At 38.2% G+C, this 25,146-nt stretch overlaps 3 protein-coding genes across 3 annotated transcripts in view; 2 read left to right on the forward strand and 1 right to left on the reverse strand.

Annotated features, from left to right (window-relative positions):
• Positions 1-14,336, forward strand: part of LOC100187501 — a 19,362-nt gene extending 5,026 nt beyond the window's left edge. Inside the window, exons 6-11 of the mRNA XM_026837603.1 lie at positions 9,254-9,495; positions 10,838-10,927; positions 11,246-11,458; positions 12,070-12,233; positions 12,532-13,005; positions 13,251-14,336. Coding sequence (XP_026693404.1) covers positions 9,254-9,495; positions 10,838-10,927; positions 11,246-11,458; positions 12,070-12,233; positions 12,532-13,005; positions 13,251-14,036 — 1,969 coding nt within the window. The 3' untranslated portion in view covers positions 14,037-14,336. The remainder of the gene's footprint in view (positions 1-9,253; positions 9,496-10,837; positions 10,928-11,245; positions 11,459-12,069; positions 12,234-12,531; positions 13,006-13,250) is intronic.
• Positions 14,332-16,149, reverse strand: LOC100180453 (sepiapterin reductase-like). The gene is made up of 2 exons (XM_002123434.5): positions 15,499-16,149; positions 14,332-15,230 (listed from the first exon to the last, which is right to left on the reverse strand). The coding sequence occupies exons 1-2, from the start codon at positions 16,042-16,044 to the stop codon at positions 14,961-14,963; spliced, it is 816 nt and encodes a 271-aa protein (XP_002123470.1). The 5' UTR covers positions 16,045-16,149; the 3' UTR covers positions 14,332-14,960.
• Positions 16,150-19,614: 3,465 nt separating this feature from the next.
• On the forward strand, positions 19,615-23,627 carry LOC100177266 (ras-related protein Rab-12-like; the record flags this gene model as incomplete). The annotated part of the gene is made up of 7 exons (XM_002120131.4): positions 19,615-19,880; positions 20,782-20,939; positions 21,377-21,437; positions 21,695-21,833; positions 21,995-22,081; positions 22,699-22,800; positions 23,086-23,627. Coding segments are annotated over 7 exons (918 nt in total), but the record flags the coding sequence as incomplete, so codon positions are not given.
• Between the last annotated feature and the right edge of the window lie 1,519 nt (positions 23,628-25,146).

Below are 25,146 nucleotides of genomic sequence, written 5' to 3' on the forward strand. Positions count from 1 at the left end.
TTACAGACGAGCGAGGCAGTATTTACCTACTCGTCCATCACGGAACGGCAATCTAATCAATTAAAAACCGAGCTCTGTTGGTTAATCACCAGTTCCGACAAGGCATATCTTTGCACCTGGCTTAATGGTTGAAGTGAACTGATATTCAAACACAGAACCTTATTCTGTTCTCGGGTTCTCTTACAACTCTTACAACGTTATCCCCAAGTGGGAACAGGTTCATTTCGTAAGCGCGCTTTGAAAGGTTTAATTTGATCGATGCTTGGCAGTGAACTTGGGACATTCCTTCCTGTTAGATCCGGTGTAAATCTTACAAGTTAAACAGCCCGTGCTAGATAAGGTTAAACCACAAGGGGTATTAAATGTCATTCTTTTGTTGACTTTTTTCCCCGAAAATCTGCGGTTGGTGGGTGGTGTAATACAGTATGAACAGCTACGCCAATTAGGAATCGATGCTTTTCTGGTAGTGTTGGCACGAAAAAAGTTATTCTTCCAATACAACATGTACGGCATACAGAACTATAAAACTTTACGTAAAATCCTACCGCGTCGTGCTAACGGCACGTTTTATGGAACATATGTGATATAAATCACTCAGTGTAGTTTTGTGAGCCCGTATAATACAAAATACAACGTATATGCGGGAAATGTACACGCCCCAATACATGGGTGTGTACGTCAGTGTTGGGTAACCATACGTTTCACCCGAGTTAACGTTAATGACTTTCATGTAAAAGAATTTTGTAATTCTCCCTAATAGATAAAAGGTAATTTCGATGATACAACGTTGTGAAACGCGAATTCTAAAACGGGCAACCGTGGAATGACGAAACAAAAGGATTTTAATCTTTTTTTTTATGTTTAGCGTTGTAATCCCCTAAGCGAAAAAACTTTCTCAAAACGACAAAATATTTAATGGTCGATGAGGCACGACACGCCGAATGTTTCGCGCCAATAAATAATATACAGCTATGACAGTGACCAAGCGACTTGGCAAGAGAACCGGATAGATTTTATCGCGTATGACGCAGCGGGTAATGACGTCATTGGAATTCTAGCTTCGGTTTACAGTCAACCCCCCGAGCACGTTAACCCCGCTGTAAAGTCCCTGTCGCCTGATTTATCCGTTGTCCTGCTTCGTCCTTGTGTTCCCCATACACATGCATTCACGTCCACCTACTCGGCTTGCATTGAATCCTATACAAGCGTGTTATTTCTGTGCTTTTGTCGGAGCTAATGGAGCTAAGATCGAAGGCGCTTTGTGAAGCGACAATCTATTATAGACGCAGCAGTAAGGAGGTCCGGTGTGTTGAAATATGCTTTTGTGCGCGGAGGGGCCGCATAAAGCCCAAAAGAGGGTAATCATAAAAATTTGAAAACCACGGTTTTAGCCTTCGTCGTGGAAAGCTACGGAGTTTAATTCATAACCGCCCGAGTGTCAGTTTCCGCCGAGGTATTGTGTACTATTGGGTGTTCTTCATATTCAAAAAGCATAAGACAACGGAACAATAAAATCTTCGGACCGAAGTACAAATATTAGCAATATGTAAATAGTTACGTCATAGCTAGGGAATTTTTGTGATCCTAGTTTTTAACAACAATGACGTAATCGAAATACGATCTTGTGTTGCACAATACATTCACAATCAGGGTAAACTAACAAATAGAACTCTACACCAGGACTTAAAATTAAAGCTTTTGCGAATTCTTGCAGTGACTAACACACGGACAGGGTAATAGGGAAACTCTGACCTAAACACCAGATACCCGCCTAAACCGGTATAGAATATGAAGAAGTGAATCAAATATATATGACAAGTTTTGGGTTAAAGTAGAAAGCCAGCTTCCTATGAAATTTTAATTACTTACTGAGGAGAAGGAAATATATGTGTATATTATGGTGGTTCATAACATATTGACTTGTAGGTGTCGGTCGCTTAGAAAAAAAATCGATCTAGGAAATAAGTTATTTTTTGTTTTAGTAAAAATGCAGGTGGTTCTATACGCTGAAGTTATAACTATACCTTGAAACTGACAGTTGTATAATACTTTATATCATCGCGGTTAGTTATCGTAGTTTCTGTCATATTTAATTGATACATCAGCAGTGAATCACGTTTAGCTGTTATGTATACGCTTACAGCAAAGCCATGCTTATTCGGTGGTTATTACAGCTCAGAACAAGTTTCCAATCTATGTTTATTGTGTGTAAGCGTGTATGGTTGTGTTATAGTTTCACCGAGCCACTATTTGAGGTAATGGGTCGATGACACTTTTGATTGTAAATATTTGTGCGTGCCGAACGTGTGTGGTTGTACAAGCATTTAATCAATCTGGATATCGAAATTGTGAATTGTGGTTGGTGCAGTACGGTTTGGGTTTAAGGCTGTGAGAATAAAAAAAAGGGAGATGGCACAGTTACGGAGCCAACATTATATGCTAAGTTTATTGTTTGGTATTATCTTAATCGTGAAATGTATTTTAAACAGTAACTTTATCAAAATTCGAAATTAAAATTTAAAAAAACATTTAAAAAGTCACAGCAGGAAAATGAATGTATTAATATTGCTATAGCTCCAATTGGAAAAATTTCAAAAAGTGTATATACAGTACACGTGATACCAGGTTTCGGCTAGACGAGGCAGTCTACATTTTAGGTCGCTATTTTTTCCGCGGATCGCCTTTTACGCGCAGTCGTCGCATTCTGCTAGCGAAAGTAGGTCGATCAATCGGATCAACGTGCGAGTTAAACAAAAAGTCAGTTAATATGGGCGAGGATATTACTGTGAGATGTTTTCTGTTCCGTAGTTAGTAAGTGCCATGTTGTATTGGTTGTGAATTCTGATTACGAAAGGCGTATTCGTTGATTAAATTCAGATTAATTATTGATCCAAAATATACCAGCGTTGTACAGAAGATATAAAGTTTCGAATAACATAGGATTGATTACATTTGTTCTGTTGCAGAGTTTGTACCAAGCCAATTCCAACGCCCGCTGTTATATCTTCTTATCGTGGCTAGATACAATTGTGTATTGCTCAGACCCCCGGTAGCTAAGTCCTGATCAGCACAAAGGCTTATTTATTGAGCATCGACGACGTAGTGGTTAAGTCTTTCGTTCCTGAGTAATCGTTTGGAAATTACAGTGTCGTCGCAAAATGTGCTTATTTTCGGTCAAACGAGTGCACGCGGCCGAATACACTGTTGTACGCACGCGAACCGGTGTGTTGCTTTGGCAATGCCGAAGGTTTGAAAGGTGAATTCAACCTTTGGAGGCCTGAAGGGATAGGAGTTGAAAGCATGAGCTTGAGTCGCCGTTGTTGCTTTAGTTAGACCACCGTGATGACAGATTTACTTTACTAGCAAACCTTGCTATGGCAGGACTTCAGATACTGCGTGATGTATATGGTTTAGTGTTTAGTTTAAAAGGCGTCAGGTTATAGCTTCAGGTGTCTTATCATAACAAATCTTCAGTTTTAAATTTACGATTTTGAGAGCCTAATATGCCGTAGGTGATATTATACAGATTTTCTGTTCAGTTTAACAAGTAGTCTGAGTTTAATTACGAGCTAATCCGTAGCCATTTTATGACTTATTAACCAGGCCGACGAGAGATTTATTTGCGAAGCCGGCGACACAAAGATAAAAACACTTAACGCCAAAAGAGATGGATTGTGGTGATCACGACGTACCTCGGGTTCCAGAGACTTTTATGCGGCGCAGCTGGAAGCCGATCCCCGCGACGCTGTCGTTTGTTTACCGGGCGCATTAGCGACCGAGTGAGAAGTGTAATTAAGCGTGTCCGCCGGGACTGCACAGTAGGGTGTGAGTTGCGCGTGGCTCTAATGGAATCTCAAACAAGGCAATAGCTCGCAGTGTTTCGTATTGAAACAGCGAGGAATTATATGCATTGATTAAAACGTCGTTACATTTTATGATTAATTATAATTCGTTCATTACGCCCGAAGGTAAACTTAGCTCGTTAATGACAACATTAATATGACGCCGATGTCTCGTTCGTAGCGCTAGAATTAGTTGGCAGTCTACGAAAGAATAATAATTATCGTTGAATGACGCCAGCGCGTTATGTCACACTAACGAAATATCAAAGTTATATATTAAGGATATTTGAATTATTTAAGACCGCCTATCAATTTCGCCTCTAAGGGCTCGGCCCGAGTAGCAATTATGAGCAATTTTGGTTGGTCGTCGGCAGATACTAAAATAACAATACTACTGTTAGTGACAACGTGTACTTGTGTATACTCGGCGCCATACGGGCCCGCTGTCTTTATGAAACCAGGCAGCGTATAAGTGGTTTGGTTCGTTGATTTTGGCAATTTCGTGACAAGAATTTGAGACGAAAACTTTGTGTTGCAATTTAGATGTGGGCTTTGAATTTAGCTTTTAAATATTTATGTAGCTTTAGCAAATTGGTGCAAAGATTTACGGAATGTAGAAACAGCAGCAGGTCCATACTTTAAGACTTGAATTTTAAATACAATGAGTTTTCAGACCGTGATATAGAAACACCTTTTGCAAATGAGTCGCAACACTTGCACGTAAAACTGAATTTCTAAGTAATTTGTCTTCGAGACTGAAAGAGGTCTTCTGACAATTATTTGTTTTGTGATCTTAACTTAAAGGATCACCGTTGAACGGCAGACGAAAGTCTATGTCTTTGAGTTTATAAATGGACAGTAACTTCAGAAATGTAAAATCAGTGTCGGTTTATTTGTTAAACAGCTTAGAGGTCAACCCATCGCGTCTTTATTGAAATTACGAAAGTTTATTTTCTGTTTCTGTGCTGCTGTTTTTATAATCTGGTTGTGTGACGTCAGGACGGGCGACACTTGCGTAAATTGTCAAACTGCCAGCTCCATGCTCCAAATTGTACGTGTACAGATGTTAATTTTGAATACCATCGTGCAGCGGCTCGATTGTTGAATCCGGGCCAACTTTAAGCAAGGCTGATTGTAATACAAACAAGCGGACCTTAATAATATGTAAAGCCTGGCTTGCTTCGGCCACAAATGATTCCGGTTTTGTAGTTGTCCGTTTCATGACTTCCCCATTTCCCATGTATTGTTTCCTAATATCCGGGCTGCGTTGAATGTTCAATGTTCCTTACTACACACAGCGTCCCAGGCCGCGTGTGTGGCGTTATTTATAACGTTTGTTACAACACGAAAGCTACCAGGCTTCCAATTGCGCAGTACTTCAGTATTTTGAATTGAAACATTGCCCCTTGGTTGTTCGACACCGTTAAGGGAAATATGAAGCCACAGTTTCACCTTTCGTTGCGCAATTGTGTTCTATGAAAGGTTGGAATGCTGTTAAGCGAAACATTCGCTCAGTCAGAGTGGCATTTAACCAAGGAAGAGAGTGAAACGTTTTCAACCCTTGTTTTGCCAGCTTAGGCTAAGATCTATGTTGGACATTTAAGAGGAAGTAGCAGGTTTCAGACGAATGTTGGTCATGTTGTAATGCCGTGGTCTGGATTTTGTATTTCGGTCGCATTTCGTTTTACACTGTTGCAGAGCGTCTGGAAAGGTCGCATGCTGCAGCTATTTCAATGGTTTTGCGCTTACATACGTAACTGGAAATGTGCCGATAGTTTGCTTGGAATCTCTTATGCAGCAATGACGTATTTATACGTGATCTGCTTTGCGTTCTTGTCAATGCAAAGGGCAAGACTTGATGTATATGTCGGGTTATTATTGCTCATATTTGGTCGCATTAGGAATAGTTTAAAATAAATCAGGGCCAACTAATTGTGGTGCGTTGTCATGACTTTACTGTTTAGTCAAGGCGTTGTAATTGTTGTTTTTTACATAACGACGAAATTCAAATGAGTAACCTAATTGATTTCGTTCGCCTGTGTTATAAATAGTCGGTCACAAATCAACATAGCGCAAAATCAACAGATCGGTGCATGACGCGTTAGAGTATGACGCGCGGTTTATACTATGACGTAACAATTCTTAGATTTTCTGAATCTAGCACGATTTTATTGACCCGAGATGGGACCAGGCAGTTTAGCCGTATAAGCAGCTTCCTGAATTAAAATACAGCCCAATGAGAGTGCAGTAGGTTACAGGAGTCCAGCTCTATTCAAATAGCTAACATAGATGTTCCATTTAATACTTGTGTCAACCTGAACGAACTTTAGCAACACGACCCTTGCCCGAAATAGGTATAACCTGCGCAGCGCAAAAGGTCCGATTTACCTTAAATGCTCGATAATTACTCGACTCGTGCATAATGTTGTGCAGCTCTCGGAAAGTTAGATCCATCGTTTCAGTGAAAAGTTTGTGCATGTTTTGCAATCGTGTGTCGCAAGTCCGGTGTAACCCGACACTCGTGATGGGATATAATTAAAATCATCTGTTTAAAGTCTTCTATCATTAGGTAGCGAAGAAGTAATTAAAGACGTGCAACGAAATTCAACGTGTATTGGATTGCAGTAGAAAAGTTTGCATAATTATTACGTACGAAGCGAGGTGTTTATTTAATAGGCTTTCTGTACAAATGTATTTTGCCGATTTTATTGGCGTTTTAATTGTATCGATTGATTTATAATAACGCTTGGTCAAAATCGATGTTATATCTCGAAATGGCTGTTTGGGCCACACGCGTTGATATAATGTTGCGCATTTAACCGGCCGAGCAGTCAACAAGCAATAAGGTGCTTGTTACTACAGGTGCCATTTCCGCGGTGACCACTCACCCGTGACCAAACCATAGAAATCAAAGATACCAATAATGTGACGTTCTAGAGACCTCCATGTATTTAGTAGGTGGGCGTAATTTCACCAAGTTATAATTCAAAGGCATGTCTTGTTATTGCATAAATGCCTGTAAAATTATGGGCTTTATACAGGCTTTCATATGTTGTGACTAGGTACGAAAATATGCAGGATATTGCTATACGTATAGTAAATAATTCTGTGTGAGTAACCATGTAGAATAGACTATTGCTGGTATCTATATTACCACCATACGGTGTATTGTGCGTATCAAGTATGGTAAGATTACATTGGCTTTACTGTGAAAGGAATATCGTCATTAGCGTAATTCACTATTTTTGTAATAACAGGGAAACGTCCAAAATCTATCAAACTGTGTTCGTAATCTCGTATTACTTGACCATATATACAATTCGAATCAATGACTTCGTAAGTTTAGTTTTGTTTTCACCGTATATACGAGTCACCGTGTGTGTTTATAAACATTATGTCTTCCGTGGGTTTTGTCGCTTACTTTGTTCCCACGTCGTCGCCTACACTGGCGTCATCATCCCAGCATCCCATGCGATAATCCGCAATCGAGTTTTGTAACAAACCAAGTCGCTTCCTTCCGCTGCTACCGCGAATCACGCTTTAATCTGCAGCGAACCGAACCTTCAATCGAATGCTTCCCACAGTGACAAGCATGGCTGTCAACCGTTACGCATTCTCAAGTGATTTTACCTTCCGAATCTTTATTTACTGTTGTTTAGGCGGCTCCTGTGACTTACGAACGTTGCACATTGCAACGTAATTTCAACCCACTTGACTACTGTTACGTTCCTGGTAATTTTCGGCACGTTATATTCACAACGGTTCGATATACAGGAGTTGCTCTGTAAAGCAAGCGCTGACTCAGTAGTGGTGAACCTATTTTATTTTGGGGTCGTTTCATGCTTCAAGTATGTCCACGAAAAGCGTAATTTCATAAAATTATACTCCATAACGTAACAGACCACTGACAACCGCGCTGACTGACTTGTTTATACAATCTTACCCCGAGAGAACAGCATTTTTACATAAACGTTTAAAATAAGCATGAATATTGTTAACATGCAATATAGTTAATTTTAACGAATAACAATGCTTTGTTTACAGTGGTGGAGATACGGTTATATAATTATGTAAATATTCTTTGTTTACTACCAAATGAGAAGATTAAAAATGAAAACATGGACCATCTTACCCCAACCAAATACTAAACTAATAGAACGTAAACAGATCTCTTCCTGAATAGTATACCAAAGTGCGTATCAGTACAGTCTTCGTTATCTATATATCCGCCCTATGTATCGGTAAAAATACGACAGTACGTTTATATATATATATATACATATAAGACGTAACGCGTTTAGCGTCGATTAGGAATATTTGCAATATGGCTTACGCAGATTGCAGATACGTAAAATATGTCCCAAGGTTTCCTAAACTACAACTATTCTATATGGGTGAGGTACTACGGTGGGCGGTTCATGGGTTTAAGTTATTAACGTGTGTGCAATAGGGAACTATATATAGTAGTTAAGCATGCGGGTAAATGTTAAAGTTTGTGTTGTCGCGATAGTCATTTTCACGTTAGTGCTTGCATGTAATATCTTTTGTGGTATAAAAGTTGCGTTTACGGAATCTCAAGTGTGAACTTTGATTTTATCTTTTTGCGGTTCTCCGTGGCATTTCAATGCAATCCAACTGTTCAAGACGTCGTTTTACGTCATTTGCGTCAGGGCGTCAACTCATGCGCGTAGTGTGACGTAGGTGACGTACAGTATTTATTGCCATGATGTGCCTCGTCAGTGATCAGTCGCCAGAAACCGGGCAGCCTTAGGCGTGGAAGTTTCGACCGGTATGACTTCTGATTCGGGGACGATTAGGTATTTTATACCCGGTGTAATACGAAAAACTCAGAAATAATAAGTCGTTCTGTGGTCTGGCTTAATTGGTGCTATATAGTTCTCGATAATTAAGGCTGTGATTAGAACAGAAATAGCAGCAATTGCTTGATAGTTTAGACCGTGTGTGTCTGTATGAGTTAATTGTGTTTTAAAATACTTTGTAACTGATCAGTTTAATATAGTTTTGTTTATTGTAGTATTGCCCACACAATGTTATCGTGTGCGCTAGTTAAAAATGATGGTTTGACAAATTGAAAACCGAAACTACATTATAATGTTTCAGTTACCTGCGAATATAGTTATATAGCTAGACCTCAAGTAAGATGTTAGTTTCAATAGAATGCGAATGTCGCACAACTGTCTATGGTCAGATGTCGCGTTTAATGTAAATATTCAAATATATGTGTGGACACAAAGTCGGCATCGAAGGGAGAATAGATTTCTTTATTTAGATGCGGACGTTTATTGTTGGTGTGACTCGTATTTGAGTCTAGGCAGATGTTAAATTGATTTTCATCTATTCTTAGTCACACTTTTCGTGGACAATTGAAATAAATATCTTTTTTTTTCTAGAACTCGTAAGAACAAAACGACTCGTCCTAGACAAGACATTAGTGACAATTACACGAGAAACGGGATAGGATATACAAGTCTGAACTCCCCCGATCAAGGAAACATGATTCAGGTCCACGAACCGTCTCGCAGTCACGTGCAAGGTGACGTCATTATCAATCAACGCTTGAGTGATTTTGTAAGGGAACGTTTTGACGCAACTTCGAGTGAGAAGAATCGGCTTTCAAACATGTTTGGTGAAGGTAAGACACAGTTGCGGTTGTGGTTGTTGTTACATAACTCTGGTATACAACTACCGTTGTCATTTTTATTCAACTCGTAAGCGGGCACGCGGTGTAAGAAACAGAACACACGTGTTATAACGACCATCATTGCTCCGCCGGGCGAGGATAAATAAATTTTATTCATTTACCTTAGAGTTGCAAATTTACGTTGTTCGTTTAAACCATGTCTATATTATGATATATCGCAAAATTAATCATTCGATAGAATAGAAAATATTTCTGTATCAATTCTGCAAAAACAGAACCTCGTTAAAATACATCATTGTTAAAATGTTTATATCTATGTATGACACTCATCGGAGTAAAATGTAAGAATAAAACTAACGCCTTCTCCGTGCAAGAGAATTCTGAAGATCCCTAAAAATAAGGAGTGACAACTTCGATTTAAAAATGAGATTACAGCAGTTTGGATAAAGATGATGTAATACAAACGTGAACCAAATCATGTTTGACGTGTCAAAATATGGAATCTGTCTAAATAATAACTATCCTTGCCTGTAATGATAGATTAAACACTGAAATATGAAATGGTTAGGGTAACTTTATTTTCAATAGAATGTAGTTTTAGCGTCATACGACAAGCAATCTATTCATGGTAAATTTATTTTACCTGCTAGCACCAGCTGCAAAAATTATTGGACATGAACGGTGGGAATTCGGCAATAGAGAAAGATATTATAAATGCGAATACGCAAAGTTTTGTATGAGTTGTAATTTATGGCGTTCTTTACCCGTTGTTGGGTAGCAGCCGTAGAAATCCTGCTTTTATCGCTCGTTCCGCTACTTGAATGAGAACGCTCGGTCTTGGCATATTATAATGGCTTTTCGGAGTAATTTAATTTCTTTTCAAAGCAACAAAAGGTTCCCTGTCGGGCTTGACTGCTTAAATTGGCAAAGGAGCAAAGTCTAACTGTTTGTACACATACAACCATACCTAAATTAGCACCTGGGGCCCAGTGCAGTTTCTTTGTCAGATACTTGTGAAAACCCAATTGAAAAGTGTTGCCGCGCAGTAGGTTTTCCAATATATTGAAAGTTTAGGTAATGACGTCAAATACTAATGGTTCTTGTTAATATGTAATAGAAATCGACAAACGGTCGGGATGAAACCACAGTTTATGTTACAATACCGCCAAAACTCTCACTGGAAACACTTTTTAAACTGTTCTGGGAAATTGCTCATAAATGGTCTATTAAAACAACCAACCAGCGACCACACACAAGCATTTCAATTCATAGGAGTTCTCCCTTTTGTCCGAACACTAAAAACCATTACTTTACGATCAATATATTTTCGCAGGTTCAAAGAGTTTCCAAAACGATGAAGTTAAAGGAATGCAACTCACTAAAATCAACGAAATAAAAACCGACTTCACTGAGGACGATCAAGGTATAACCGGCAATTAGATTTCGCAACGTTTGCGAGTGGTTTTATAAAACTATAGCTAAAATAATGTCAGTTCCTTAAGTGCTTTGTGGTTGTGGATGTGCAATTTCATCCTTCAGAATTAAACATACAGCAAGTTCGTATAACGTATATAAACTGTACTAGACAATCCATAAAGAAACACTGGGTTAAAGCAATTGCCATTAAACGTCTGAATACATGAGTAAACCCCAATGACGTCGGCTGATAATTTTACATGTAAAGTTATTTTATCTTGCGAGTAAACGTCTGTATCTATAATGTACATGCTTCTGTTTTCAGGTATGGGCCATTCCCCTAAGCCTGTCAAGTATGATGAAGAAACTGAGTATGGTATAATTCAACCCAACCACGCCGACGAACCCGACTTAGATTTGAGCAAGTGCGACATTACAACAGAGAATCGAACTTCTGTGTTCGATGACAGTGACTATGACGAAGTTCTCGATTTCATGACGTCACCGAAAGATGGCGATACAGAGGCAGCCGTAGGCGGTAAGTCGACCTTAGGGGTAATGCGATGATATTAATCATCATTAAACCTACAACGCTTTAAGGTGAATTATTTCTGAAGTAAGATTTACGGCAGATGCATCACAATATGTGACAGCGATAACCCCCCGTAAACACAGTGATTTTGAGTTATGATCTCGTTTAGTGTTTAAGACAACTTGGCCTTGCTAGTTATATTACGGCGCATCTGTTGACTCTTATAGATCTTCATTAATATGTATTTCGTCCGTTTAAGCCATTAATTAGAACTTGTCCGAAGTAACATTCATATAAAAGTGTTGTATTCATAGACTCACATTACATTGTGTGTTCTGGCCAATTTTGCAACAGGAAAATTAACTAATTCATTAAAATTGTCCGTGTTGTGCTAATGAATTGTTATAACACCGTGTAAAGTTTTGTCTCCTTTTGCTACCAAACATCGTGTTAGATTCGTCACGGTTTTCAATTAAAAATAGGTAACGTTTACATACATCGTGTTTAACCGTCGTTTTGTCATTTTTAAACGAGTCGATTATATGCGCTATGGAAGTAAACCATATATTGGACTGAAACATGTTCCATACATTCAATTAACTTCCATCTTTCTTCAGGATCCAAAGAGATCAACCTTCAGAACGAATCTTCCTCCAAGAGATCATCCGCATCATCTACGTCAGACTCCGTGACGTCAGCAACCTCCGGAAACTCAACCTCCGGGATCGAGAGCGGGGAGGAGAAGGCGACAAACCCGAAATATGCAAACCTTGATATCGCGGTGAGTGGTTGTGCTGGTTGGTGGAGAAATATACTATAACTGATGTGTATCTCATAGTGGCTCTTTATACTTTCTACTGTAAAACCTTCGGTAGTTCTTATTCTATACTTAAAGGGTTGGCCCAGGCTATCTTATATGACTAACAATGGTTGCCCAAATATAGCTCTAATTTGAAAGTTTCCAAAAGATTTAGGGTTTTAAAATACGTTTGTACAAATTGGTTAGGAGTATAACCGCAAGTTACTAAATTTTGCACTTAATAAAGCGCATTGTCATTTTAACTTTTTCTTTTTCACAGAAAATTCTCCACACCCGTAAACGGATCCACAGGACCTTATACACACCGCCAGAAGTCAAGGATTTACCAAAAGAAGAAACACAGACCAACGCCACTGTTGGCAAAAAGAAGGGCAATGGCGTATTAAAACGCCACACACATTATGGGACAGTCGGTCGTCGTAGTAAAGCTCAGTCATCCAGCCAGACACGTCACTCTAGCTGCTCTCGACCGTCATCTACCGGCGAGAACGACTACCTCGACCTGGGCGGTGTTACAGCCGGTGATTACGCAACATTCGACCCGGTCCGTGCTCGCAGACAAACCACTTGCATCACCAACACAGAAGATAGTTGGTTCACTCTGGATTCCCGGAAGAGCAGAATACGTTCACGGGAATCAGACTCAGAAGGGAGCGACTCAAATCGAAATTCTCTTGGAACTGATCAAAACAGATGGAGCAGAATAAGCAGCAATTCACAAAACAGTGACAAGGTAAGAATTTCAATAAAAAGTGGAGACAAAAATTATCTATATTTACAACTTATACTTGCAACCAAATTAAACATTTACATCAAAGCCAGATTTTTATTCATTAACTTGTTTGTTTAATATAACACTTAGGTAGTTGGTCTTTTGCTTTTTAAAGACTATTTTGTTGTCATTTCTCTTCTTTATTTTTATTAATTTGATCTACGTTACTGTATTTGAAAAGGTAAATAACATTTTTATGTTTTCAGACTTTACTATCCCCCCACAAAGGACCATGGAAGGCATTCCGTAAGTTTGTTAACAACGGAACTTCACCAAGAACTCAGTCTCACGAAGAAAAGAAAGCAACCATCAGACTCGTAAACGGAAACCTAAACAACAATAATAACAATACCGAACTTGATACTTTGAACAAACCGAACTCAAGACTTTCTTGTATCGAAGTTGGGAAAGTACCCACCAGAGCTGAGGCAGGAGAACAAATTACGAAACAATCGAGTTACAGTTGTGTAACGTCCGGAGAGATGGACGCCAATGCCGAATATTCATACTCGCCCACATTGTCAACTCCGGAACACAGAAGCAACTCTCTAATGAGAAGGTTATCACGAAAATCAACATCCAGAGGAAGGAAGGCGAGAAGATCAAGTCTTCCGACCCAGAGCGCATGGGATGTAAGGAGTGGTAACTGGAGGGAAAGTTCCAAGTCTGATCCAACGACGTCATCTTTGGATTTGAGTGACTCTCAGAGCGAACGTTCAGAAGTCGAAACCAAAGTTATGGCTTCGTTGGAACGAACAGCTCGAAGCAGCAGCGTGAAGGCTAAGCCTGTATCGTCAAAACCGAGCCTTAAGAAACGCTTAATGTCTTTCACAAAGAAAAGATCGCCTTCTCAAAGTCGCAATTCCGTTGACGGTAAAACGAAGTCTGAATCCTCAGACGGTCGACAAATGAACAAAGCTTTGAGTTATTCGTCTCCCCAGCTATCTGTTTTCGCTGTAAACGGGAAGGACCGTAACAAGCTTCAGTTTTAATCAGATTTCCAAGTGTCGTTTTTTTAATATTTCGTGCAGTTATTTATTCACATTACATATTTGTCTGCATCTCTTTTCTATGTGAATAAGACATTGAGGTTATTGAAGGTATATGTTGTAAGCTGCATAAAAAAGAACGTATTCTGTCTCAATATCTCATGCTTCGTGGTACAAGAAGCTCCTTGTTAACTTCTAATCTTTCTATACCTTTCCTCTAACTTGCCTCGGCAAGTTTTTTATGTTCCGTGGGCTACGCATCATTTTACTGCGTATTAAATAAAAGTAAAACACCACATGTCAGTCATTGTTTTTTTTCTTAAAACAGAACTAAACAAACAATTTGTTCTGGATATTGCCCAATGCAGAAGATTGAAAGTTTAAGGTCCAATAACAGACTTGAGAATTTAAAGCTAATGTTATAAAACGGATAATCGAACAACACTAAGATGTAAAGATGCCCAACCGTTGATCATTGAATTTTGACCTAAAACATTTTAATCCTGATATTATCTACCGGATGACAAACTAAATGTGATGAAATGATAAAGCTTGTTGAATGTATAAAATCCAAGCAACGCGGTGTACTTGAAGTGGTTTTATCCAATATAATATATGTTTATAATGTAAGTGATTATTATTAACCTGAGACAGTTAGATTCATATATACAGGGGTACGACAAATAAGGAATACAAAATTAGACAAAGAATGTGAACTTGCAGAGTTAAAGTAGATCGCTTTAAACATCACCAGCAATGTATCTTTTGAGTAACTGTTAGTTTACTGCTGCATGCACTATTTCTATTGTATACACTATAGTAAACATTCCGTGTTATATGGGTGAGGACCGCATGTCGAAGAGAGCAGTGAATTAGTTCAGATATGAATATGACCCACTGTACCCCAAACCTCATGCAGTATTAAAATCATTCATTATCTTGAGAATGATCATTTGTGACTGGTTCGTCCGCAAGTTTAACATGGGATCCAGATTCAAACTCGTCGGCTTCTAAAATCTGGAGTAAATAATCAACTGTGGCTGAAGGTTCTCTTACCACTCCAGATTCCGCCATAGTTTGAAACATCGACTTCATATCAAGATTGTGAATATTGGCAAGCGAATCCCACATTTCTGTTTTGACAGGCCCAGGTGCGTAGCTTATGACGCGGATTCCAGGTTCTTCTATAGCTAAGACCTTTAATCATAAACTTGGCAGTTAAAAACTGAGCATTGGAATATTGTTATTGCGGCCAAGTAAAGACATAATGTTATATAAGTGCTTAGGAGGTTACGGAATAGGAATTTTTGCACTGGCAAGGCTTGACCGCTGGACAAAAGCAAGGGACCCGCCGTTTATGAAAATGAGAAAGTGTCGTTTTATTAGCGACGAGTTAGGAACCGTTTAATATATTCTACTATAGGAATTCGTAGTATAATCTATATTTCTAGCGACAACGACGTACCTTGAAGAGTATAAGACGAGCTGCTTTGGCGGAACAATAAAGACCGAGGCCTGGCACTGGCTCCTCACTTGCACGAGAACTGATTTGAACAACTGTCTTACGGATTTTCGGATTCCCGCTAAAATATCCAAGGAATGCGGCATTCAATGCGACGGCGGAAGATACGTTGAGGTGCCAGAAATGAGACATTTCAACGGTGTCCGTTGTATCCGAAAGTTTCTTGGAAACGTCAGCGAGAGAGCCAGCGTTGTGGACAAACATAGCGTGCTGGTAAAACCCATCATTAGCCAGTGAAGGGATTTTCTCACAAGCAACTTTTGTGCTTGCGGGATCTGATAGATCAGCTACCACACACACAACTTCGCATGTTGGACAAACCACCTTGATTTGATTCTTTGTTTCAATAAGGCCTTCCTCTGATCTTGCAATGATGACAATTTTAGAATCCTTTCCGAAACGAGAGCTAAGCTTAACTGCAATGCATTGCCCGATGCCTCGACTCGCGCCGGTGACGACACAGAATGTAGATACACCAAACACCGACATTGTAAACACGCTGGTTAATCAGATTAGGTTTAATAAAAGTACACCTTAAGCTTAATCTACAGAGGGCTACGATCAAATTTAAGAAACTGAAACACTATACAAACTTGATGTACATATGTCAGTCTTATAAAGAATGGTATTACCCAGTCGTTTGGTTTATAATAAACCATCTTTTCAAAGCTAAAACAGTCACTGAATAAAGCATTTAACTTACGATTCGGTGACAAACAGAAGAGCAACCAACGTACACAAATCATAAAACCCTGTTTATGCTTGTCAAACAACCTTTAAGAGTTACGAATGGCTTACACCGTGAGCTAATAACGTTTAATCCGCTACGTCAAACCGATTAGTTAAATTCTTTTCTGCCAAAAAAGACTTAGTATAAGGTGGTATGTAAATACGTAAGCTACAAATAAATATCATGGTGTCGGTTTTTACAACTGTCTTGCTTATGGTATACAAAATTCTCATATTAAAATGGTAAAATTTCTAATACCGAAATACTGTATTTATAAAATTGACCTTATTTAGAACTGATAACAATGCGCTACAAAGTAGCTGCTCTTCACTATTACTGTCAGAGTAATGTTGTAGCTGTCGCCTTGTTTGTCGCTACATAAAACATCGTTATCTTAGCCCGCAGCATCGCCTCAGCACTATACCCCAACCGAAGAAGGTCTATCTTATACGGGATGCGGTTAATTCTAACCTAGCGCAACTATTTATACTCCTTACAATGGATAGTTACACCTACGGACATACTAACAGTACGTACGCAAAGAGTATTTTAATTGGCTGCTCTAATTTATTTACATAACACAGTTAAATTGACCGAGCGGTTAAAAAGACAATGTCCTGATTGTTTTTCAGCAGAACATGCCAAATCGTGTTTAAGTGAAAAACGACGTCACCATTCTCCAGATTCGATACCCCAATTACCACGAATAAAACTCACGACTAAAATTTACAGTCACGCAAAGTCCCGATGGATACAAGTCCTGCTATAACGAGCAAATGGTCGCGTAACTGAATACTACAATGGCGAAGCCCGTGACGATTTTGCGACTTGTTTTTGTCGATAAGGTGGTTGTTTTACAACGTTGCAACTATGCCATACACTCAGTTGCGCTGACCCTTTATAATTCCGCAAGTTCTATAGTGTACCTGTCACAGCAGTTTACACGCAAGAACTTACTATAGAAATCTTTAGTACAGGTCACTGACATTGCTAAAATATAATAAATTCTTATATAGGTTTCATGTGTCTCTATTATTGGTAAAACGTTACGAAATTCCCCTATAGTATAATTAACACATGTTTTGAAAACACGTTATACAATGCGGAAGAAAAATAATTTTTGCATTTATGATTCAGATTACTGTATACTTTAAAACAAACAGTGATTGATGAGCTTAATTGTTTTTAATGAAATCGAGATGTTAATACAAATTCCCAACAAATCAATTTAATATACGAACACAATAACAGGGTTTCCATTACGTAAAAGTGGTACAGTCTGTTATTTCCGGCGGTTATCCCCTTTTTATTCTCTGAAAATTGTAACCGGTCACAGCAATTCCACCAACGTTTGGTATGCAGCAAACCAGCGTCAATTCTGACTAAAGGACAGTTGATTAACTGCGTTTGATGAATTAACTATATCCGTATTGTGGATATTCGGTTTGATAAGGTCAGATCGTGTGCAGATTAGACTATATTTGAGTCAGGCCACAGGGCGTTACCCTTTAAAGAGCAATAAAACGTGTATAATTCAATTGTTTATTTGGCTAAGAAAGTTATAGCATGGCGTTCTGTACTCGTGACCTGGAAACATACCAAGAGAGCTGCATATAATATATCATATAAAATGCTTGGCGATCGTTAGAGACGAACAATGGGCACGGAATTGGTAGCAAATAGATATATATCATATAATAACTACATATCATATTTCATTATAACATGCTATCTGTATTGATTTTTCTAAACACCTAAATTAAACTGTGAACGACTAATTAACCGCAGCGGTGTGGTCGATAAGGATATACGGCTATTGCTGTAATATAATGGGACACGCTTTCTTAGCAGGGTGGGACCAGGTTAGCACATTTACAATCGATCAGAACATATTACATGTATGGCGTTCAATAGAGAAATATTTTAATTGGCTTTGACAAATATAGGTCCTATACCAGGCACGCTCAGCTCGCAGTTGTATTAATTATTCAGTGGCGCGCCTTGGTTGTAGGTATTCATCTAAAACCATTCAAAAGATTTACAATTTATACTTGAGAAAGTATTGTATGTACGGATTTGAAGATATGTAAAAGGAAAAGTAATTAAAGACGAGCATATTTGAATTTATAATCCGCAGTTGCAACAATTGAAGTTTTATTGATTCTTTTCTTCAAAGGAAGAGGGATTTTGCTTATAAGCAAGTAGCAGAAAGGGAAATGCAGGTCCTGATACACATCATGTGGTATTGGGGGAGGCTACCAATATTGCTCACAAAGTATCGAAAAATGGTTCAGCACGAAGTAATATAGACAAGTCACAAGTATCAAGGTTGAGAGTTATTATTGTACAACTGTAACAACGTGTTTCACTATTCGTAACTGGGCACACGGATTTTAGAGTATAATAAAGTCAGATTTAATTACAATGTGAATACTGTGGTATGCATTAAAAGTAGGTTAGCTGTTTATATATGGGGTTAGTAACTTTTAAAGTTTTACGCGTTTATGTCACTATAGGTTTACTATTTACATTTATGTATGCAATGTGTGGCGAAGTAATTAATTGGGTTTCTCTCGCACACGTATATTATATTATGTTGTAACGACCTTCTGTTTGCTGCTTGGTTGTATTCCCAGGTGGGCAGTTCGAATGCCAATCAATATTTAATGATTGTTTATTTTTCGTCAAGAGTTAAAAAGGGAATAAGATGATTGTAAGATTTGCATTTTATTAGAAATTATGACTAATAGCACGGTGGTTTAATATTTTTAATAGAAGTTGTTACACACCACCGTATTTAAATGTCCATCCTTAAAATGTTTATTTCACAATGCTAACTTGAAGGTTAGGTTTACAAAATATAATCACTAACAAGCCAAGACACAAAGCTTTCAAAAGATCTGTTACAACTCAATAGATACGATTCGACAACAGGCTTGAAATAAGTCCCTGTGGTACGGTGACGTCATCGCAGCAGCTTTGCGGCGACGTTTCAGTATTGACTTTTTGGATGCGGAGGGCGGGTAAGGTCGCGCTACGAGTACGGATTAAACGGTTACGTGTAGCCTAATAGTGTTATGTTACTGTGCAGTTAGAGGGTGCTGGCTTTTGGACATAGATAGAAAAGACACTGCTTTTAAGACAGGGACTAAATTTGAACGTTTTAAATTTGAATATATTAAACCGATAAGTGTAACTGTGTTTACTGTAAAGTTAAATTGTATAGGCTTTGGACGTGTTAACGTGAATATGAGACACACTGCGTATAAAGACGGGTATTAAACCTGTTTTAAATTTTAACAGATTTGTTACTACATTATTGCTAATTGATTTTGGTTGTATTTGAAGTGAGGTTGGTGGATTTAATAAGTACCAAAGCTTTTAAAGATGTCGTCTCCGGAAGGCTGGAAAGTGTCACTGAAAACGGTAGCAACCATAACGGTAACACCAGCAATATAGATATTGGTTCAACATGCGGTGCCACAACAACATATGCAACGGGTGAAGGTGGAGGTTTACGTCAGAGGCGAACATCTGAACATAAAAAGACAGAAACAACAAGACAAAGAAAGAACTCCCCACAAAAGGCAAAAGGGTAATATACTATAGGTTGAGTTAAGATGACCCATGTTATTATTTTATTTTATCGTCCTATGATAGTAAACAAATAATATTTACGGATTTATTTGATCATATTCTAACGAATCCAAAAGAGCATTTAAAGCACTTATAATCAAGTATATATTTATGTTTACAAAGCTGGGCAGATTAGCAATCTCGTATAAGAGATACCGGTTTTCATTGAGCTTCAAAATTTTACGTTTAATAACCAGAACAGGCAATGTAGTTTGATTCGTGTTATATATATAATCATCTAATGAAAAGATGGGCAGTGGTGCCTGGTACTATATATATTAGGTGCAACCAAGTCAGGAACAATTAGGTTTCATTTTTGTTGTTTAAGACTTTCAAGGTTTTATTTCTGTTGTTTGAGACTTTCAAAGTCGAATTAATTTTAAGTTTTAAACTGTCGGAATGTGGTTCAATTATCTGATTAAATATAAACTTAAGAATGAAAATTACGAGATGTCAGTTTCCAGATGTCCCAATATTAGAAGCCAAGTTTAGTTTTCAATATTTTTTGTTCTTATCCAATTTATTCAAACATAAACGCATAGTTCTGTAATCATAACGTGTGGGTAACACGACTTTACAACCAAGAGCATTTTTGGCTTGATGTCGTTACTGTTATGAGCGCGTATGTCAATTTTGGACAAGACACCTAGCGGTAATTGCTCCAGCCAGGTATAGCCCCCTACATGGGCTTTCCAAAATATCAACCATTAAAAAATTCCCAATCAAGCAAGCACTCGCAAAGTTACATACCTGGTAACTTGTTAGCGAACATGGGGCGTATGAAACAGGACACATATGGTATAAAGTCGTTGCCCCGCCACTTAAAGATAAACAAGATAAATGTATTCGTCACTTCACAGAAGCAAAGATGACGGAAGCTCATCTCCACTGCTCCAACATCCAACTGTTGATCTTAAGTTACAAATGATTCTCATCGGAGACAGGAACGTCGGGAAGACATGTTTCTTGGAGAGATACACAGATGATTTGTTCCGAGAAGAGTCAAAGTCCACAGTCGGTAAGACCTTGTAACCCTCACAGAAACATATAATAATACCCTTTGTAGTGTTTTTTTAACCTCCTTTTTGGGGTAAAACATTAATATAGTAATGTGTGTTTTTAGCTACTGAGAGATTGTATAAAAAGAAATATGAGCACATAAATGGTATGTTGATTTATTTAAAAAGGGCGCGTCTAAAAGATTTGTTTATCACAAAAGAAATACATAAAAAACATGCATAATATATGTAAATGTGTGTGCCTGTACCTATATGACAGTTTCATTTTATAGTAGCTGCGGCCTATTGATTGGTCTTTAATAATTATATTTGCCACACAAGTAGACAGTGTGTTTTACGACCACTGACAAGCACGGCATTGTGTAACTGAATAGGATTTATTTTAGTTTCTGCTTTTATTGATCGGTTATCCTTGCAATGATTGTTGTTCATGCAGGAATCGATTTTCGCATCAAGACTGTCACAGTGGGGGGTAGAAGAATAAGGCTTCAAATTTGGTGGGTCGTACAGTCTGTAGTTGAAGTTAATACGAGTTGTGTATTTAACTTATGTTGAATGTCCTGGGCCGTGGTACTTGCTTGACAAAACAATCATGAATCCAGGAGTCACCAATCGGTGGATTAAAGTGACCGACATGCAAATCATCAGTCACACAAAGTTATATACGTGGTAACTCGTAAAAGTCAGCGTATAAATTAAATCGGCCGTGGCCATTGCTCCGCCACACGAGTAAAAATTCATTCATTCATTCCAGGGATACAGCGGGACAAGAACGATTTAACAGCATCACGACAGCTTATTACAGAAACGCACGCGGTATTCTTCTTCTATATGACGTCACAAACCCAGAATCATACCGCAACATTACAAAGTGGATGAAACTTATTGAGGAGGTGAGGGGGTTTAAGTTGTTAATACTTTTTTTAATTTTTAGAGACCATTTTTTAAAACTTTGGGTTGCTTTTAGATCCCATTTCAAAACCTCTCTTCATATACAAATTCTTTCGCTAGTATATGCCTTTTTAAAATACGTAAACGACGTCAATTCCAACAGTACGGCAGGAGTGACGTGGAAGTGGCGATCGTTGGAAACAAAGCGGATCTGGAGAACGTACAAGTCAACACACACAAAGCTAGAAACGTAAGTGGAAAAGTGAACAAACATATTGACGCTGCTGTCTTACATTTTCAATTTATATATCAAGTGTTTGGACTGCTGGTGGCTTGTGTTTACATGTGCGAATATAGTTTCGTTTGCGGTTTAAGTAAACACGACTTCTTTGCTTAAAGTATCAACTTTATACCTGTGTATGTTTGTTTTGGAGAACAAAAGTAACATGGTGTATATGTTTGTTTCGACATTTATAAATATATAGCAGTGGGGGTAAGATGGATACCGTTAAAACTGTCCCATATTTACTAATCGTGTTTTAAACAATTTAGAACGATCTTTTGTTTATATAGTAGGATGGGGGAAGATGGGCCACTTCTAGCACATAATATCTAAATATCCTGATTTTGCTTAAACAATTAACAGCTGAAGACAAATTAAGTCCTGAAGATACGGCTATATAATTCTGTAGATATTCTTTGTTTACAACCGAATGAGGCGAAAAAAGAAAACGAAAAAGTATACCATCTTACCCCAACTAAACTATCATATTCTTATTTTCTATGCATGGCGTAGTTTACCATGTTTAATAGAATAGAATAATCAAAACAGCAAACCTAACACACAATTTACATTTCCCTTAACAGTTTGCCGAAAACTGCGGCTTCATTTTCTACGAAACAAGCGCCAAAGCAAGTTTAAACGTGGACACAGTGTTTGTTAATCTAATATACAAAATTCTTAAACAGGTCAGTCCATAAGTATAATGCGTTTATCATAGTCACAATATAATACACTTCGGTGTGATATAGGTTTACACAGTGGTATATATAGATCTTACCGCTATACTTCTAACCAAGTATTGTTTGATCAGTTGGTTATATTATGATAACTCGTAGTTATAAAAAATACCAAGCAAATTTTGTCTGAGATAAAGTCCAAAGTCTCGTGCCCATATATAGCATTTACGAAATACATATATTCATTTGTAAAAGCTGAAGCCATAACTTTAGACAATAACTGTTATACATCAGATACCTCAGCCTCACGAACGAAATCCACAAATCCGACGAAAAACAATGACGTCACAGGCATTATGCGAGGACGCGAACGCGAAGCGAAGTTACAAATGTTGCTGACGTCATAATAGAAAGATCCAAAAGCTCAATGGATGAATCGAAACTGCATTGTGACATGTTGACTCGAATAATTGGCGCTAGCTATTCACGAATTCGCAAATCCACACTGTGTTAGTGGCTATATACAGATATGATCCAGTCGCATCACAAAACTGCGTTATCGTACATTCTATTCTATATGGGTGCGGTCCTGCGGCAAGGCAGAAAAACGAATCTGGGGTTTGAATCCAAGTTGGCCCAATACCCAAATAGGGTGCTACCGCATATATCTGGTCAGCAGATGTTGAAGCGTGTCGTTTGGCCAAAGGTGGGCGATAGAGACTTCAATATCTTGTTATTATTGTAAATTTTGCATTTCAAGATGATGGTACTTATACGAAAATAATTACGGTACAACGCAGCACTGTCTTAATAAACCGTAAAAACGAAAACGAATATATAAACCTCCATGGTGTATAAGCTATGTGTGAAACCGAGTGTTACGTCAACATTTTTATTTAAAAGTTTAGCGGATATACGTAACAATATATAGTTGGAGCTATATTTATGCAAGTCGTAGTCATAAAAAGACAACTGAGAGACTGCCTTCTGTAACTAAACTACTACATTAACGGGGTAACTATTCTTCTACTGTGGCGAATGGCGTTTATTTTCTCTCTTGCGGAAATTTATGCAGGTGAAAACGTGAGTTGAGAAAAAGTTTTATGTATTTTCAAGATAATGCGAACTGTAAACTTTAAAATATAGTAAATAAGAAACACAATTTGCAAAATATTTCACTATCCACACTCTAAAAAATGTATATGCTGCTAATTTATGTAAAGTATGTTATCGCCATTATTTAAACAGGGTGATTTTTGACCGGTGGGCAATATTTACCCGTTTATTAGACAACGTAACATGTTGGGAAATTTAGAAGGTGTTGGTGTTAATGTTATTTAATTTAAAGAGGTATATAACGGAAAGAACAACTATTGGACAAAAATGCGATTTATGATTGCACATACGTGCCCAAAGAGTTTAAATGTTCGATTCCGCAGCGAAATGAAACACATTCATTGGAAGTTGGGAACATGTTCTTGCATCTAAACAAGCCAGAGTGTTATCGGCGTCGTATACCAAGTGTGTCTTATTCGTATGCCTGAACATGTAACAGCAACAGCCGCACCAAACAACCCATCCGAGAACATAGTGTTATGTGTTACGGTTGTAAAAATAAAAAAGTACGATGTCTTGTTACGACTTGGTAGAACCGAAGTGAATAAAGAATGGGAACAAACAAAGTGGATTGGGTTGCCTCCATTTTAGAAACTGCAGGTAACGATTTCTTAATTACTATAGCCCAGTCGGTTACTACAGTTCAAAGTTTTCTCTCTTGCGCTCCAAGCGCATACATATGCCGTTTTCTACAAACAGAGAGCTGATGCATGCAGGGACCTACAAGGGATCAAGTTTAAAGACAGGGTCTACAAGATGGCGGATATAAATTGCTTAATGTACCCGGTGTATTGCAATATGACAACTAATAGGGATGGGTGGACCTTTGTAGCAAGCATCCATGAAAATGATATCAAAGAGAAAAGTAGGGCAGGTGATAGATGATCAAGTGAAAGAGAAAACAGCGCAGTTCATCCAGATGAAGACGGAAATTGGGAAAACAACAACACGTTTGGAAGAGTAAACGATGCTGCAAGATGTGACTTCAAGAACAAAGCATCATATTTTTAACTCAATGCTGCGGGTATGAAGGCCTGGTACGTCACTAACAACACGACCATTCCCAACTACGAGTTTTCGGCCTATATTTGTTTCCACACTAAAATAACTTTTTGACAAAGTACGGTGGCAACTTGCAAGAGCTTTGACAAAGTACGAAGGCAACTTGCAAGATATTTTTATTAACGGTCACTACCAAGAAGTTTACAAATGTTCAGCTACTAATTCGGACTGTAATAA

This window comes from Ciona intestinalis, chromosome 1, assembly GCF_000224145.3.
Source record: "Ciona intestinalis chromosome 1, KH, whole genome shotgun sequence".
NCBI classification, from domain to species: Eukaryota; Metazoa; Chordata; class Ascidiacea; order Phlebobranchia; family Cionidae; genus Ciona; species Ciona intestinalis.

Coding starts and splice junctions, on each gene's coding strand:
- LOC100180453 (XM_002123434.5), bottom strand. CDS start 16,044: ATGTCGGTGTTTGGTGTATCTACATTCTGTGTCGTCACCGGCGCGAGT. Junction 15,231..15,498: donor CTCGTCTTATACTCTTCAAG/GTACGTCGTTGT, acceptor TTATGATTAAAG/GTCTTAGCTATAGAAGAACC.